Consider the following 18,661-nt stretch of genomic DNA (forward strand, 5'->3'; position numbering starts at 1 on the left):
TACCCAACAGTGGGCTCACAGTCTAAAAGGGGGAGACAGAGAACAAAACCAAGCATACTAACAAAATGAAATAAATAGAATAGATATGTACAAGTGAAATAAATAAATAACTTCATACGGTAAGTGCTCAGTAAATTGACTGTGACCCCCTTGTGGGGCAGGGACTATGTCTAGCCTGATTGTCCTTTACCCCAGGGCTTAGTACAGTGGCTAAGCACATTGTAAGCACTTAACAAATACCATACTTAATAAATACCATTAAAAAAAGCCATCGATCGATTAATTTTCAAAATACCGTCTCAAGAACCTGAGAGGAATCTGCCCACACTAGGCACAGACAGTCAATACAGTTGAATAAATCAGTGTGGCATTGGAGAAAACAAACTAAGTTCTTGGGTTCCTAGGTTAGGAGTTATTTGAGTTCTCCTAATGTGACCGTGTGAATTTTATTTCAAACAACGACCTATAGTGGGTTGATGCCACTGAGAAAACGTTTTGCTCGCCTCACATATAGGTTGGGTGTTGAAGGCTGAGGTGCGTTTGTTTATGGTATTGGCGAAGCAATCAATCGTATTTATTGAGCGCTTACTGTGTGCAGAGCACTGTATTAAGTGCTTGGGAAGTATTTATTTATTACTATATATATTTATTACTTTATTTATTTTACTTGTACATATCTATTCTATTTTTTTTTATTTTGTTAGTATGTTTGGTTTTGTTCTCTGTCTCCCCCTTTTAGACTGTGAGCCCACTGTTGGGTAGGAACCGTCTCTATATGTTGCCAATTTGTACTTCCCAAGCGTTTAGTACAGTGCTCTGCACATAGTAAGCGCTCAATAAATACGATTGATGATGCTGATGATGATATCTATTCTATTTTATTTTGTTAGTATGTTTGGTTTTGTTCTCTGTCTCCCCCTTTTAGACTGTGAGCCCACTGTTGGGTAGGGACCGTCTCTATATGTTGCCAATTTGTACTTCCCAAGGGCTTAAAAGTCGGCAACGTATAGACAGTCCGTACCCAAGAGTGGGCTCACAGAAGGGGGAAGACAGAGAACAAAACCAAACGTATTAACAAAATAAAATAAATAGCATTCTGTGCCAGGCACTGTACTAAGCACTGGGATAGGTACAAATTAATCAGATTGGACACAGCCCGTGTCCCACATGGGGCTCACAGCCTTAATAACCAGGTTACAGATGAGGTAACTGAGGCATGGAGAAGCGACTTACCCAAGGTCACACAGCAGACAAGTGGCAATGCCGGGATTAGAACCCGGGTCCCTCTGGCTCCCAGGCCTGAGCTCTATCCACTAGGCCACACTGCTTCTGGCTGCTGAGGATGGCGATTAAGGATGGGACCGAGGACCGACAGGATGGCGTAGGATGGGCAGGAGTTGTCTCCGCTGGGGCTACAGAAACCAGGTTGCTCAGAAATTGCAGATTAATTATGATGGTGTTTAGTTCAGCGCTTACTGTGGGTCAAACGCTGGGGCAGATACACATTAATCCCCCTCTAGACTGTAAGCAGGTCATGGGCTCACAGTCTAGAAGGTAATCCCCCTTCTCGACTGTGAGCCCACTGCTGGGTAGGGACTGTCTCTATATGTTGCCAACTTGGACTTCCCAAGCGCTTAGTACAGTGCTCTGCACACGGTAAGCGCCCAGTAAATACGATTGAATGAATGGGTTTGGAACACATCTGCGAATTCTGCGAATGAATGAATGAATGTGCCAAGCACTGTTCTAAGCACTGGGACAGGTACAAGACCACCAGGTTGTCCCACGTGGGGCTCACAGTCTTCCACCCCATTTTACAGATGAGGGAACTGAGGACCAGAGAAGTGAAGTGACTTGCCCAAGGTCACACAGCTGACAAGAGGCGGGGCCGGGATTAGAACCCACGACCTCTGGCTCCCCATCCACTGAGCCAAGCTCCTTCTCAGGACAGTGCTCTGCACAAAATAAGCGCTCAGTAAATTCAATTGAGTGAATGAACGAGCTTGTTATGGGCTTAAAACATGTCTTTAAATATGGTGTTTGTTAAGCACTTACTATGTGCCAAGCACTGTTCTAAGCGCTGGGGTAGATACAAGATAATCAAGTTGGACACAGTCCTTGTCCCCCAAGGGGCTCACAGTCTCAATCCCCATTGTACAGATGCAGTAACTGAGGCACAGAGAGGTGAAGTGATTTGCCCAAGGGCCCACACAATTCCGCTGGACTCTCCCAAGCACTTAGTACAGTGCTCAGCACATAGTAAGCGCTCAATAAATGCCAGTGATGGATTGATCAGGCTGGACACAGTCCCTGGCCCACAGGGGACTCAAGAGTGTAAGCGGGAGGGAGAGCAGGATTAAATGATAAAATTCATTCATTCATTCATTCAATCGTATTTATTGAGCGCTTACTGTGTGCAGAGCGCTGTACTAAGCGCTTGGGAAGTACAAGTTGGCAACATATAGAGACGATCCCTACCCAACAGCGGGCTCACAGTCTAGAAGGGGGAGCTTTATTAGCTTGTGCGTTCCCCAGCGCTTAGTACAGTGCCTGGCACACAGTAAGGGCTTAACAAATGCCGTAATTGTTATTGTTATTAGTATTATTACTACTAATATTATTATTACTACTGCTACTATTATTATTACTGGGAGAAGCAGCGGGGCTCAGTGGAAAGAGAACGGGCTTTGGAGTCAGAGGTCATGGGTTCAAATCCCAGCTCCGCCGCTTGCCAGCTGGGTATCCTTGGGCAAGTCACTTCACTTCTCTGGGCCTCAGTTCCCTCATCTGGAAAATGGGGATTGAGACTGTGAGCCCCATGTGGGACAGGGACTGTGTCCGACCCGTTTAGCTTGCATGAACCCCCCCCCCCCCCCAACTTCAAAGCCTTACTGAAGGCCCATCTCCTCCATGAAGCCTTCCCTGACTAACCCTCACTTTTCCTCATCTCCCATTCCCTTCTGCACCACCCTCACATGCTCCCTTTGCTTGTCCCCCCCCGAATTCCAGCCCCACAGCGTTAATGTATATGTATCTGTAATTTTATTTATTTATATTAATGTCTGTTAATTTGCATTGATGTCTGTCTCCCACCCACCCACCCCAGACTGTGAGCTCGTCGTGGGCAGGGATTATGATAATAATAATAATGGCATTTTTGGTTAAGCGCTCACTATGTGCAAAGCACTGTTCTAAGCGCTGGGGGGGATACAAGGTGATCAGGTGGTCCCACGTGGGGCTCATGGTCTTAATCCCCATTTTACAGATGAGGTAACTGAGGCTCGGAGAAGTTTTATTTTGTTAGTATGTTTGGTTTTGTTCCCTGTCTCCCCCTTGTAGACTGTGAGCCCACTGTTGGGTAGGGACCGTCTCTATATGTTGCCAACTTGTACTTCCCAAGCGCTTAGTACAGTGCTCTGCACACAGTAAGCGCTCAATAAATACGATTGATTGATTAAGTGACTTGTCCAAGGTCACACAGCAGACATGTGGCGGAGCCGGGATTCAAACCCATGACCTCTGACTCCAAAGCCCGTGCTCTTTCCACTGAGCCATGTAGTGTACTTTCCCAAGCGCTTAGCACAGTGCTCTGCACACAGTAAGCACTTAATAAATATGGAGAAGTCACTTCACTTCTCTGTGGCTCAGTGACCTCATCTGTAAAATGGGGATGAAGACTGTGAGCCCCACGTGGGACAACTGATTACCTTGTATCTACCCCAGCACTTAGAACAGTGCTTGGCATAGAGTAAGCGCTTAACAAATACCATCATTATTATTAAAGTGTGGCTCAATGGAAAGAGCACGGGCTTGGGAGTCAGAGGTCATGGGTTCAAATCCCGGCTCCGCCAATTGTCAGCTGTGTGACTTTGGGCAAGTCACTTCACTTCTCTGGGCCTCAGTTCCCTCATCTGTAAAACGGGGATTAAGATTGTGAGCCCCCCGTGGGACAACCTGATCACCTTGTAATAATAATAATAATGAGCCCACTTTCTAGACTGTGAGCCCACTTTCTCTATATGTTGCCAACTTGTACTTCCCAAGTGCTTAGTACAGTGCTGTGCACACAGTAAGCGCTCAATAAATACGATTGAATGAAGGAATGAATAATAATAATGGTGGCATTTATTAAGTGCTTACTGTGTGCAAAGCACTGTTCAAAGCGCTGGGGAGGATACAAGGTGATCAAGTTGTCCCACGGGGGGCTCACAGTCTTTAATCCCCATTTCACACAGGAGGGAACTGAGGCCCAGAGAAGTTAAGTGACTTGCCCAAAGTCACACGGCTGACAGTTGTATCCTCCCCAGTGCTTAGAATAGTGCTTGGCACGTAGTAAGCGCTTAACAAATGCCATTATTAGTAATAATAATGATAATACACGATTATTCTTATATAATATAATACTATATTATATCTATAATGTGTTATAATAATATAATACATATAGTATAATACTATACTATAATATTATAATACGTATAATATAATACTATATTCTATATACACACTTACATTTATAGTATATATATACATATGTACTATATTATAATACATATAGTATAATACTATATAATCTAGTACTAGATTATACTAGATAATGTAGTACTAGATAATATAGTATTATACTATATGTATTATAATATATACAATATATATTATACTATATATAATTATACTCGATTATATAGTATTATACTATATGTATTGTATTATTATAATGTATTATACATATAGTATAGTATAGTATTATATATCAATATAATAAAAGTATTAATATAATATAATTATATCACACAATTATATATTATATTATATAGTATTATGTTATATGTATTGTGTTATACTATATTATGCTTATAATATACATATGTAAATGTATGTATGTAGATGTGTATGTATGCATGTATGTATGTATGTGTGCGCATATATGTATACGTATGTTATGCGTGCATATATTATGTGTGTTATAATACTATAATATATAATACACAATTACAATTAAAGCACGATTGAATGAAATGTAGTTACAGCGCCATCTGCTGGCCACAAGGTAGCGCCAGGCCCAGAGTCTGTCCCGGCCCGTGAGTGACTTTCACAAGGAAATTAGCTCTGACCTTCTTGGACCAGAGAACTGAAAACACCAGAAAAGGTGGGCCCCCGGCCTCAAACACACGCTTATCTTTCCCAGGTGAGAGGAATGACCTGTGCCTCGTGTGTCCACAAGATAGAGGCCACGCTGATGAAAACCCGGGGAATCCTGTACAGCTCGGTGGCCCTGGCCACCAACAAAGCCCACGTCAAGTACGATCCCGAGATCGTGGGCCCTCGAGATATCATCCGGACAATAGAGGTGAGTAGCGACGCCCCGTTTCTCTTGCTTCTGCAGCCGCTGTCATCCTTCGTGTCAATCAATCAATCAGTCGTATTTATTGAGCGCTTCCTGTGTGCAGAGCACTGTACTAAGCGCTTGGGAAGCACAAGTTGGCAACATATGTCCAACCCCGGGTAGTTCCCCGAAGCAGCGTGGCATGGCGGAAAGAGCCCGGGCTTGCGAGTCAGAGGACGTGGGTTCTAATCCCGGCTCCTCCACCCGTCTGCTGTGTGACCGTGGGCAATCCACTTCACCTCCCCGTGCCTCAGTGACCTCATCTGTAAAATGGGGATGAAGGCTGCGAGCCCCATGTGGGACAATCTGATTACCCCAGCGCTTAGAACAGTGCTTGGCACCTAGCGCTCAACAAATACCGTTATTATTATTATTAGGGCCAATGCGGAATCGCAGACCGGCTGGTTTGTAGTCTAGAGCTCGGCTTCAACTGGTTCCCCCGACTCTCTCAGAATCGCTCTACTGTGGCTAGTCACCAGCCAGTGATGGTCTTAAAAAAAATAAATAAAACTGCAGGAAGACTAGTAAATCCCCAGAGAATGTGCCTGTATCAGAAATCAGTGACAAATTGTGGGCTTTCCCCACACCGCCCCTTCCTCTCTGACTTTACCAGGGGTTGCTAGGCGGGACAACCCTAGAGACAGAAGTCAGGAGCGGGATAGAGGTCCGTCTGTATTATTGATCCAACAGCAATAATAGTAATAGAAATAATAATAAAAATTGGGGTATTTGTCAAGTGCTTACTATGTGCCAGGGTCTGTTCAAGCGCCGGGGTGAATCCAAGGAAATCGGGTTAGACGCAGTCCCTGTCTCTCTACTTTATAGATGAGTTCACTGAGGCACAGAGAAGTGAAGTGATTTGCCCAAGGACGCACAGCAGACAAGTGGGTTGTGGTTCACACCTACCTGGGCTGGGAGAATAACCTGTAGCCTTGTTTTTCTGCCAAATACGATTTGCAAGCCAGGCCCTTAAGAGCATATCCAAAGCCATTTTCCTGGCTTTGCAGTTGATTTCTGTTGTACTCTCCCGAGAACAGTGCTCCACACATAGGAAGCGCTCAGTATATAGCATTGATGAATTCATTGATTGATTTCCTACATGGCTTTGGATAGGCTCCTTTAAGCGAGGATTTCCGTCCGAGTAAAAACACGGCCACCTGTTTTCCCAGGGATAGCGTCGTCCTGCCTCTGAGACACTGAGATACAACTCTCCCAAGTATTTAGTACAGTGCTCTGTACACAGTGTGTGCTCAATAAATACCATCGATCGATTGATCAGGGTTTTCTGTTGGCTCTGTAGACATGTTCAGAAGGGCACAGACTTCAGAAATTCAGATCATTCAGGTTTCATCCCACGGGCTAGATCGTATTCATTAAAAGTGGCCTATTACATTGCCCATTTCAGGTGGTGTTTGGGTATCGCTTTCTTAGTACAGTGCTCTGCACACAGTAAGCGCTCAATAAATACGATTGATTGATTGATTGATTTCCTGGGTTTTGTGGTGCTGGGGAAATGAATTGTGAAGCTGCTTTTTTTAAAAAATTTTTTTTTTTTAATTTTTTTGAGCAACTAGAGATATAAGGTCTTTGGACCCAGCATTCATTCATTCATTCAATCGTATTTATTGAGTGCTTACTGTGTGCAGAGCACTGTACTAAGCGCTTGGGAAGTACAAGTTGGCAACACATAGAGACGGTCCCTACCCATCAGTGGGCTCACAGTCTAGAAGGGGGAGACAGAGAACAAAACAAAACATATTAACAAAATAAAATAAATAGAATATGTACAGGTAAAATAGAGTAATAAATACATGCAAAAGATCACTATGGCTTAATTATGAAGTAGGATTTGTGCCCTGCCAAGCACAAAATGAGAGTCAGAGGTCACAGTGGAGAAGCAGTGAGGCCTAGTGGAAATACCACTACCGATACCCAGCAAGCACATGACTGTAGCCTGACAGATGTCAATGTACACATTTAAAAATAAATCTTAAAATCCGACAAATTCAGAGTTAGCAGTACAAGTTAGAACAAAATCTTCAGTGTTGTTGAATTCAGTATTGGTGATTTTTTTTGTTGTTTTTTGTTACAGTGAATGGCACCCCCCTACACACAAACATACACCTTAGTGTTCTCCTCTCCCTGATTACTTGAGCTTTCCCTATATTTCCAAACCCCGCAACTTCCAGGCGTTGGAAGCGGAGGACGCCTGAAGCCCACTCTTCTCCCCTCTTGCAGGGTGGATGAATCTTCTGGTTGGGCAAGGGAGACGCTTGGGACAGTGAGAACTTATCACAGCCTATGTCTGCTTCCATCAGGAATAGAAGCTGGGCGGGAAGAGTCAGTCAGTCGTATTTATTGAGCAGAGCACTGTACTAAGCGCTTGGGACAGTACAAAGAACGGACCCATTCCCTAGCCACAACGAGCGTACAGTCTAGATGGGGAGACATATAGTAATATAAATAAGTGGCAGATATATATGTAAGTGTTGTGGGGCTGGGATAAATAAAAGGAGCAAGTCGGCGATGCAGAAGGGAGTGGAAGAAGAGGAAAAGCAGGCTTAGGGAAGACCTCTTGGAGGAGATGTTCTTTCAATAAGGCTTTGAAGGCGGGGAGAGTAATTGTCTGTCGGATACGGAGAGGGAGGGAGTTCCAGGTCAGAGGCAGAATGTGGCGAGAGGTTGGCAGTGAGATAGACGAGATGGAGGAACAGCGAGTGGGTTGGGATTAGAAGAGCCAAGTCTGTTGGCTGGGTCGTAGTAGGAGAGCAGGGAAGTGAGGAGCAAGAAAGATGTGGCAGAAGGCCAAAGTGGACATCAACTTGGCTTTTTTTTTAATTCAAGCAATCAATTTTACGTATGGAGCACTGTACTAAGCATTTGGGAGAGTGTGATATGACAAGAGCTGGTAGAGACGTTCCCTGCCCGCAGCAAGCTTTCAGTCTAAAGGAACACTGAAGGCCTAAGAAATGGCCGGGACCTGGTTAAGATGGACGAAAGGGCCAGCTTTGGAGACATTTTTACTTATACTGACTGTCCTAGTTTGAAATTGAATCTGTTCTGTAGGAAAGGGCGCATGGTCGAGCTTTGTCCTCGTAGTTACCCCTTCCTGTCAATGGGATTTCTCCTGAAAGTGTATAGGAGGAAATATTAATTCCTGAGATAAAAGAAAATCGTCACGCGTTCCAGGACAATGCCCGGGATAAGACTTTCCTTTAAAAGCAATCTTACCTTTTTTTTTTCTTGACTTCCACAGAACCTGGGCTACGAAGCTTCTTTAGTCAAGAAGGATCGATCGGCCAGCCACCTGGACCACAAAAGAGAAATAAAACAGTGAGTGCTGTATCCTGTTAGATTTTTTTTTTTTGTAAATTCCACATTTAGCACTGCTTGAATCCTCCCCCTTTTGAATTTAAGGTTGTCCTGTATTTTCCCCTGGGGTGGTTTGATTCCCCAGTCTCTGTCCTTATGGATCATACGGGGTTTGAGTACGGATCAGCATTCCCCACACCAAATTTTCTCTGTTCCTAATTCTTCCCCCGACGTAAGGTGGAGGAGATCCTTCCTTGTGAGCCTGTTTTTCTGTGTTCCTGTGATGGGGCTGATGATTTATATGATGGCCATGGATCATCACCTTGCTGACTATCATCACCAACATCGCAACCTGACCCAGGAGGAGATGGCCGACTACCAGTCCTCCATGTTTCTGGAGCGCCAGATCCTGCCCGGATTGTCCATCATGAACTTGCTGTCCTTTTTACTGTGCGTTCCTGTCCAGGTAAGTGACAGGTGGTAATTTTATTTAGGAACGCCGGATCCTGCCCGGATTGTCCATCGTGAACTTGCTGTCCTTTTTACTGTGCGTTCCTGTCCAGGTAAGTGACAGGTGGTAATTTTATTTAGGCACCAGATCCTGCCAGGATTGTCCATCATGAACTTGCTGCCCTTTTTATTCATTCATTCAATCGTATTTATTGAGTGCTTACTGTGTGCGGAGCACTGCACTAAGCGCTTGGGAAGTACAAGTTGGAAACGTATAGAGACGGTCCCTACCCAACAACAAGCTCACGGTCTAGAGGGGGAGACAGACATTAATACAAGTAGATAAAGCAATCAGTTACAGATATATACAGGTAGATACATATTTTTTTAGACTGTGAGCCCACTGTTGGGTAGGGACTGTCTCTATAGGTTGCCAATTTGTACTTCCCAAGCGCTTAGTACAGTGCTCTGCACACAGTAAGCGCTTAATAAATACGATTGATGTTGATACATATGTGCTGTGGGGAGTCATTCATTCAGTCGTATTTATTGAGCGCCCACTGTGTTTTTATTGTGCGTTCCTGTCCAGGTAAGTGACAGGTGGTAATTTTATTTATCGCATCAGCCACAGGGAAGCAGCGGGCCGAGCGGGAAGAGCCCCGGCCTGCGAATTGAGAGACTTGGGTTCTATTCCCGCCCTGCCTCTTACCCACAGTAAGCGCTCAATGCTTGATTGATTGATTGATTGATTGGCCCTCGTTCTCGAGTAAAACCCGAGAGGAGCAGTGACGTCGGTTTTCTCTTCCACCCCTGCCTCCTCCAGCTGACCGGGGCCAAGTGGTGGAGCTTGTATTAATTGTAATAGTTGTAGTCAGTTGTTGTAGTAGTTGTAGTCAGTTGTAGTCAGTTGTAATAGTCAGGAATAGTCAGATGTAATAGTCAGGAATAGTCAGTTGTATTAATTGAGCACTTACCGTGTGCAGAGCAATGTACTAAGCGCCGGGGAGAGAACAGCACAGCAGTAGATGGACAGTCCCTTCCCTCAACGAGCCTAGAGGAATGGTAACAGTAGTAGTAATGACGATAATAATAATTATGGTATTCGGTGAGCGCTTACTATGCGCCGGGCACTGTGCCAGCTGCTGGGGTGGATACAAGCAAATCGGGTTGGACACGGTCCCTGCCCTATGTTATTTATTTATTTTACTTGTTCATATCTAGTCTATATATTTTAGTCTATATATTTTAGTCTATATATTTTAGTCTGTATTCTAGTCTAGTCTATATTCTAGTCTATAGTCTAGTCTAGTCTATATATTCTAGTCTAGTGTATATATTCTAGTCTATATATTTTATTTTGTTAATATGTTTGGTTTTGTTCTCTGTCTCCCCCTTCTCAACTGTGAGCCCACTGTTGGGTAGGGACTATCTCTATATGTCGCCAACTTGGACTTCCCAAGCGCTTAGTACAGTGCTCTGCACACAGTAAGCGCTCAATAAATACAATTGATTGATTGGTTGATTCCTATTTTACCGTTGTGGTAACTGGGGCCAGAGAAGTGAAGCGACTTGCCCAAGGTCACGCAGCAGGCAAGTGGCGGATACCCACGTGCTGGGAAGAACAACAAAGGTATGGGTGCCCGCAAAAAAAAAAAAAGGGATTGGCTTCATGCCATGAACCCCCGATTTGAGTTCCCCTCTGGATTGTAAGCACGCAGGGAATGTGTCTCTCTGTTATACCATACTCTCCCAAGCGCTCAGTACAGTGCACTGCACACAGTAAGCGCTCAATAATAATGATAATAATGACATTTATTAAGCGCTTACTATGTGCCAAGCACTGTTCTAAGCGCTGGGGAGGCTACAAGGTGATCAGGTTGTCCCACGGGGGGGCTCACAGTCTTAATCCCCATAAATACGATTGAATGGGGATTAAGACTGTGAATGGGGATTACGTCTTTTAGACTGCGAGCCCACTGCTGGGTAGGGACTGTCTCTATATGTTACCAACTTGTACTTAGTACAGCGCTCTGCACACAGTAAGCGCTCAAGAAATACGATTGATGGTGATGATGAATGAGTGAAAAGGTCTCGATAGAAAAAACGGCAGTGGTTCTCTTCCCCTTGGCAGTTTTTCGGCGGCTGGCACTTCTATATCCAAGCGTACAAAGCGCTGAAGCATAAGACGGCCAACATGGACGTGCTGATCGTGCTCGCCACCACCATCGCCTTCGTCTACTCTTTGGTCATCCTCCTCGTGGCCATGGCCGAGAGGGCCAGAGTGAACCCCGTCACCTTCTTCGACACTCCCCCCATGCTCTTCGTGTTCATTGCCCTCGGCCGATGGCTGGAGCACGTGGCCAAGGTAAGGACATCCTGCGTTTGCAGCTTCTCCCGGGGCTGTCGGCGTGGAAGAATAATAACAACTGTGGTTTTTGTTAAGTGCTTACTACGTGCCAGGCGCTGTACTGAGTGCTGGGGCGGCTGCAAGGAAATCATCCTCATCATCATCAGTCGTATTTATTGAGCGCTTACTGTGTGCAGGGCACTGGACTAAGCGCTTGGGAAGTACAAATTGGCAACATATAGAGACAGTCCCTACCCAACAGTGGGCTCACAGTCTAAAAGGGGGAGACAGAACAAAACCAAACATACTAACAAAATAAATAGGATAGATATGTACAAGTTAAATAAATAAATAGAGTAATAAATATGTACAAACATATATACATATATACAGGTGCTGTGGGGAAGGGAAGGAGGTAAGATGGGGGGGATGGAGGGGGGAATCGGGTTGGGCACGGTCCCTGTCCCACGTGGGGCTTCCAGTCTCAATCCCCATTTTACAGGTGAGGTAACTGAGGCCCAGAGAAGTGACTTGCACAAGGTCACACTGGAGACAAGTGGCGGAGCCGGGATTTGAACCCACGACCTTCCGACTCCCAGGCGCATGCTCTGGCGCTTTCCCACACAGAGACTGGGGACAATGAGTGATTTTTTTGTGTTTGGGGGTGGGGGGTGGGGTTTTAATCCGGGTCCCTAAGGTGACCAAAATCTTTTCTCATCAGTCTTACCACATATTTGTTGGAAAATAATAATCATAATGATGGCATTTGTTAAGCGCTTACTATGTGCAAAGCACTGTTCTAAGCGCTGGGGGGGAGGATACAAGGTGATCAGGTTGTCCCGTGTGGGGCTCACAGTCGTCATCCCCATTTTACCGATGAGGTAACTGAGGCTCAGAGAAGTGAAGTAACTTGCCCAAGGTCACACCGCAGATATGTGGCAGATCCGGGATTCGAACCCGTGACCTCTGACTCCAAAGCCCGGGCTCTTTCCGCTGAGCCATGCTGCTTCTCAAATGACAGGGGAGGCTTGTAGAATGCAAGGAATGATTCATTTTCTTTGGATTGAAGGAAACTTCTTTATTATTTATTTATTAAAGGGCAGTTGGGGAGTTTTCATTTCCCATTGCTCACCTTCTTTGTTAAAGAACTCCAAAATATTTCGCAAAAGTTCCCAGCGGATTCTGTATTTTCATTCCTCAAGCTACCTTGGAAGAGACAGTACATTACAGGGAGGAACTTGGCAGGTGAAACTTTTTTTTTTTTCCCCCTCCAAAATGGGGACTGTTTTCTTCCTGCTCTGTCTTGGCATTAAGCAGTGTGTTCATTTGCTGTGTTTTTAAGGGTAAAACGTCAGAGGCTTTGGCAAAATTGATATCACTCCAAGCTACCGAAGCAACTATTGTAACCCTGGACTCAGAAAATGTCCTCCTGAGGTATTTGATGTAATTCTCCCATCTTACGTCCCAGTTTTCTTTTTCTTTTAGCTTCATGACACTGTATTTAGGCAAACTGGAGGTCAGTTAAGGATTGTTATTATTATTATTAAGTGCTGTTGAGTCACTTCTGATTCCTAGCGACTCTACGGATATACTTTCCCCAGGACGTGCTGTCCTCTGCCATAATCTACACCTTTCTAATGGTTCTTCCATTATCCTTGTTACGGTCTCTGTCCATCTAGCTGCCAGTGTGCCTCTTCCACGTTTTCCCTGGACTTTTCCTAGCATTAGCGTCTTCTCCAGAGAATCAGTCGTCCTGATGATGTGTCCAAAATATGCTACTCCAAGTCGAGTCGTTTGACACTGTATTTAGGCAAACTGGAGGTCAGTTAAGGATTATTATTATTATTATTAAGTGCTGTTGAGTCACTTCTGATTCCTAGCGACTCCACGGTTATACTTTCCCCAGGACGTGCTGTCCCCTGCCATAATCTACACCTTTCTAATGGTTCTTCCATTATCCTTGTCATGGTCTCTGTCCATCTAGCTGCCAGTGTGCCTCTTCCACGTTTTCCCTGGACTTTTCCTAGCATTAGCGTCTTCTCCAGAGAATCAGTCGTCCTGATGTTGTGTCCAAAATACGCTACTCTAAGTCGAGTCGTTTGGCCTTCCGAAGACCACTGGGGCTTAATTTGCTCCAAAGTCCATTGGTTTGTTTTTTGGGAAGTTAAGGAAGCCTCCCGCGGATATCGTCCCTCATAGGTGACACTAGCTTCGCTCCTCGCTTAGCTGCCGTTTTGTGATGCTTTACCCCGGGGAGGGGCAAGGGAGGAAAAATGGCCCGGCAAACGTACCTCAGTGACACTTTCCTTTCTACCCACTCTCCAGTGAAGACCAGGTGGATGTGGAACTTGTGCAGCGCGGGGACATTGTCCGAGTCATCCCAGGAGGCAAATTTCCCGTGGATGGGCGGGTCATCGAAGGCCACTCGATGGTCGACGAGTCCCTCATCACAGGTATTTATGTGTATTAATGTCTGTCTCTCCCTCTTGACTGTCAGCTCGTTGTGGCCAGGGAATGTCTTTGTCGTTGTACTCTCCCAAGTGCTTAGTACAGTGCTTTGCACATAGTAAATGCTCAAAAAATGTGATTGAATTCATTCATTCATTCAATCATATTTATTGAGCGCTTACTGTGTGGAGAGCACTGTACTAAGCACTTGGGAAGTACAAGTTGGCAACGTATAGAGACAGTCCCTACCCATCAGTGGGCTCACAGTCTAGAAGGGGGAGACAGAGAACAAAACCAAACATACTAACAAAATAAATAGAATAGATATGTACAAGTAAAATAAATAGAGTAATAAATATGTACAAACATATATACATATATACAGGTGCTGTGGGGAAGGGAAGGAGGTAAGGCGGGAGGATGGGGTGGGGGGTGGGGGGCTCAGTCTGGGAACACCTTGAAAGATAAAGGTGTCCAGGAGTGATGTAGCAGGAAGATTCCCATTTGACTCGTGGGTGTAACTTCCAGCAAAAGGAATTCCCTGGAATCGCCCTGTCGGCATAATAATAATAATAATAATAATAATAATAATGGCATTTATTAAGCGCTTACTATGTGCAGAGCACTGTTCTAAGCGCTGGGGAATTTAACAAGGTGATCAGGTTGTCCCATGTGGGGCTCACAGTCTTAATCCCCATCTTACAGATGAGGGAACTGAGGCCCGGAGAAGTGAAGTGACTTGCCCCAAGTCACACAGCTGACGAGTGGTGGAGCCGGGACTTGAACCCGTGACCTCTGACTCCAAAGCCCGGGCTCTTTCCACTGAGCCACGCTGCTTCTCTTTGACCTGATTTGATGGGCGTCCGCTGCCACCCACTCTGCCTCCGACTCTGTTGACCATCTGGGTCATGGAGGGGGATGTAAGACTCGCAGGATAATAATAACCATAATGGTGGAATTTAAGCACTTACTATATTCTATATACTATACTATATGTTATATATATGTATATATATTTTGGTATATATACTATAGTATATACTATACTATATACTATATATATATAGTAATATACTATATACTATATATATATAGTAATATACTATATACTATATATACTATAGTACAGTGGTCAGGTCAGGTGCAAGGTAATCGGGTTGGACACAGTCCCTGTCCCACACAGGGCTCACAGACTTAACCCCTATTTTACAGATGAAGGAACTGAGGTGCAGAGAAGTGAAGTGACTGGCCCAAGGTCATACAGCAGACAAGTGGAGGAGCCGGGATTAGAACCCAGGTCCTTCTGACTGCGGGGCCCATGTTATATCCACGAGAGCTGCTTCGCCGGTAGGGTAGCAAGCACTTAGGGATAGGGTCTGTGTACCGCCAGGAACTCTTTCCCGGTGCTTAGTACAGTGCAGTGCACACAGTAAGTGCTCAATAAATACTATGACTCCTAGTACTAGGTAGACAAGTGATTGTGGCCACCATGGGAAGCAGCATGGCGTGGTAGATAGAGCACAGGCCTGGGTGTCAGAAGGTCATGGGTTCAAATCCTGGCTCCACCACTTGTCTGCTGTGTGACCTTGGGCAAGTCACTTCTCTGTGCCTCAGTTACTTCATCTGTAAAATGGGGACTGCGACTTTGAGCCCCACGTGGGACAGGGACTGTGTCCAACCCGATTTGCCTGTCTCCGCCCCTGCGTTTAGTACAGTGCCTGGCTCAAAGCGCTTAGAGAAGCGGCGTGGCTCAGTGGAAAGAGCCTGGGCTTGGGATTCCGAGGTCATGGGTTCAAATCCCGGCTCTGCCGCTTGTCAGCTGTGTGGCTTCGGGCAAGTCATTTAACTTCTCTGGGCCTAAGCTACCTCATCTGCAAAATGGGGATTGATTGCAAGCCCTACATGGGACAACCTGATCACCTTGTACCCTCCCCAGCGCTTAGAACAGTGCTTTGCCCATAGTAAGCGCTTAACAAATACCAAAATTATTATTATTATTAACAAATGCCATCATAATTATTATTATGGAGTCTCCCCGGAGTCGACATCCTTTGGGATTTTTTCAGTCTCAGGGTTCTTTCTTCATTATTCTGCCGGGGCTTGGAGGTCCCAGCTTGGTTTTCTGCCTTTATGCAACACCCTTGTCCCCCCACACAGGGACCCAGGGTCATTCCTTCCTTCATTCATTCAATCAGTCGTACTTATTGAGTGGCTTACTGTGTACAGAGCACTGTACTGAGAGCTTGGGGAAGTACAATACAACAATAAACAGCGACATTCCCTGCCCACAGCGAGTGCACAGTTTAGAGTGGATGAGACAGACATCAATACAAACAAATAAAATGACAGATACGTACAGAAGTGCCGCGAGGCTGGGAGGGGGAAGAGCTAAGGGAACAAGGCAGGGTGATGCAGAAGGGAGGGGAAGATGAGGAAAAGCGGGAAGGCCTCTTGGAGATCCGCAGCTCCCCCTAAGCTGCGTCCCTCTTTGTTTTTTCCAGGGGAAGCCATGCCGGTGACCAAGAAGCCCGGCAGCACGGTGATTGCCGGCTCCATCAACCAGAACGGGTCCTTGCTCATCCGGGCCACCCACGTCGGAGCAGACACAACCCTCTCCCAAATCGTCAAACTCGTGGAGGAGGCTCAGACATCAAAGGTAAACCCCACCCTCCCCGCCTGCGGGCAAGAAGAACCGAAAACGCCTACACTCCCCTATTCCACCGGATTCCAGGTTTCAGAAGAACGGGTCCTTGTTCAGTGATGTCCCTTCGCCATTCTCAGCCCATCAATCAACTGTGTTTATTGAGCGCTTACTGTATACTTGTTCGGTGATGTCCCTTCGCCATTCTCAGTCCATCGATCAGCTGTATTTATTGAGCGCTTACTGTACGCGGAGCACGGTACTGAGCACTTGGGCCCACAGTGAGCTTACAGTCTAGAAGGAAAGACAGGCATTGATCAATAAAATACGGACTTATATATCAGTACGGTGGGGGTGAATAAAGGGAGCGGATAAGGGTGACACAGAAGGGGTTGGGAGAAGAGGAAATGAGGGCTTAGTCAGGGAAGGCCTCTTGGAGGAGATATGTGCCTTCAGGAAGGCTTTCAAAGGTGGGGAGAGCGATCGATCGATCGTTGTCAGGTGTGAAGAGGAAGGGAAGGCCAGAGGCAGGATGAGGGAGAGGGGTCGGTGGCAAGACGGAGGCACAGTGAAAAGGGTAATAATAATAACAATAATGGCATTTATTAAGCGCTTACTACGTGCAAAGCACTGTTCTAAGCGCTGGGGAGGCTACAAGGTGATCAGGTTGTCCCACGGAGGGGCTCACAGTCTTAATCCCCATTTTACAGATGAGGGAACTTCAGGTGTGAAGAGGAAGGGAAGGCCAGAGGCAGGATGAGGGAGAGGGGTCGGTGGCAAGGTGGAGGCACAGTGAAAAGGGTAATAATACTAACAATAATGGCATTTATTAAGCGCTTACTATGTGCAAAGCACTGTTCTAAGCGCTGGGGAGGTTACAAGGTGATCAGGTTGTCCCACAGAGGGGCTCACAGTCTTAATCCCCATTTTACAGATGAGGGAACTTCAGGTGTGAAGAGGAAGGGAAGGCCAGAGGCAGGATGAGGGAGAGGGGTCGGTGGCAAGACGGAGGCACAGTGAAAAGGGTAATAATACTAACAATAATGGCATTTATTTAGCGCTTACTATGTGCAAAGCACTGTTCTAAGTGCTGGGGAGGCTACAAGGTGATCAGGTTGTCCCACGGGGCGGGGGGGGGGCTCACAGTCTTAATCGCCATTTTACAGCTGAGGTAACTTCAGGTGTGAAGAGGAAGGGAAGGCCAGAGGCAGGATGAGGGAGAGGGGTCGGCGGCAAGGTGGAGGCACAGTGAAAAGGGTAATAATAATAACAATAATGGCATTTATTAAGCGCTTACTATGTGCAAAGCACTGTTCTAAGCGCTGGGGAGGTTACAAGGTGATCAGGTTGTCCCACGGGGGGCTCACAGTCTTAATCGCCATTTTACAGCTGAGGTAACTTCAGGTGTGAAGAGGAAGGGAAGGCCAGAGGCAGGATGAGGGAGAGGGGTCGGTGGCAAGGTGGAGGCACAGTGAAAAGGGTAATAATAATAACAATAATGGCATTTATTAAGCGCTTACTACGTGCAAAGCACTGTTCTAAGCGCTGGGGAGGTTACAAGGTGATCAGGTTGTCCCACGGGGGGCTCACAGTCTTAATCGCCATTTTACAGCTGAGGTAACTTCAGGTGTGAAGAGGAAGGGAAGGCCAGAGGCAGGATGAGGGAGAGGGGTCGGTGGCAAGGTGGAGGCACAGTGAAAAGGGTAATAATAATAATAACAATAATAGCATTTATTAAGCGCTTACTATGTGCAAAGCACTGTTCTAAGCGCTGGGGAGGTTACAAGGTGATCAGGTTGTCCCACGGGGGGCTCACAGTCTTCATCCCCATTTTACAGCGGAGGTAACTGAGGCCCAGAGAAGTGAAGTGACTTGCCCAAAGTCACACAGCTGCCACATGGCGGAGCCGGGGTTTGAACCCACGACCTCCGACTCCAAAGCCCGGGCTGTTTCCACTGAGCCACGCTGAGGAGCCAAGGGTGGGCTGGATTGTAGCGGGCCAGCAGCGAGGGTGAGGTAGGAGGGGGCAAGGGAATTGAGTGAATCGTTCTCTGCCATATTAAGCCTAAGACTGCAG

At 46.0% G+C, this 18,661-nt stretch overlaps 1 protein-coding gene across 1 annotated transcript in view; it reads left to right on the plus strand.

Annotated features, from left to right (window-relative positions):
• ATP7A (ATPase copper transporting alpha) overlaps positions 1 to 18,661 on the plus strand; it is a 94,872-nt gene that overhangs the window by 42,492 nt on the left and 33,719 nt on the right. Inside the window, exons 6-12 of the mRNA XM_038748138.1 lie at positions 5,189 to 5,350; positions 8,643 to 8,719; positions 8,936 to 9,164; positions 11,280 to 11,513; positions 12,838 to 12,929; positions 13,821 to 13,948; positions 16,445 to 16,599. Of these exons, the coding sequence (XP_038604066.1) occupies positions 5,189 to 5,350; positions 8,643 to 8,719; positions 8,936 to 9,164; positions 11,280 to 11,513; positions 12,838 to 12,929; positions 13,821 to 13,948; positions 16,445 to 16,599 (1,077 nt within the window). The remainder of the gene's footprint in view (positions 1 to 5,188; positions 5,351 to 8,642; positions 8,720 to 8,935; positions 9,165 to 11,279; positions 11,514 to 12,837; positions 12,930 to 13,820; positions 13,949 to 16,444; positions 16,600 to 18,661) is intronic.

The sequence above is a fragment of the Tachyglossus aculeatus genome, chromosome 6 (assembly GCF_015852505.1).
Source record: "Tachyglossus aculeatus isolate mTacAcu1 chromosome 6, mTacAcu1.pri, whole genome shotgun sequence".
NCBI lineage: Eukaryota > Metazoa > Chordata > Mammalia > Monotremata > Tachyglossidae > Tachyglossus > Tachyglossus aculeatus.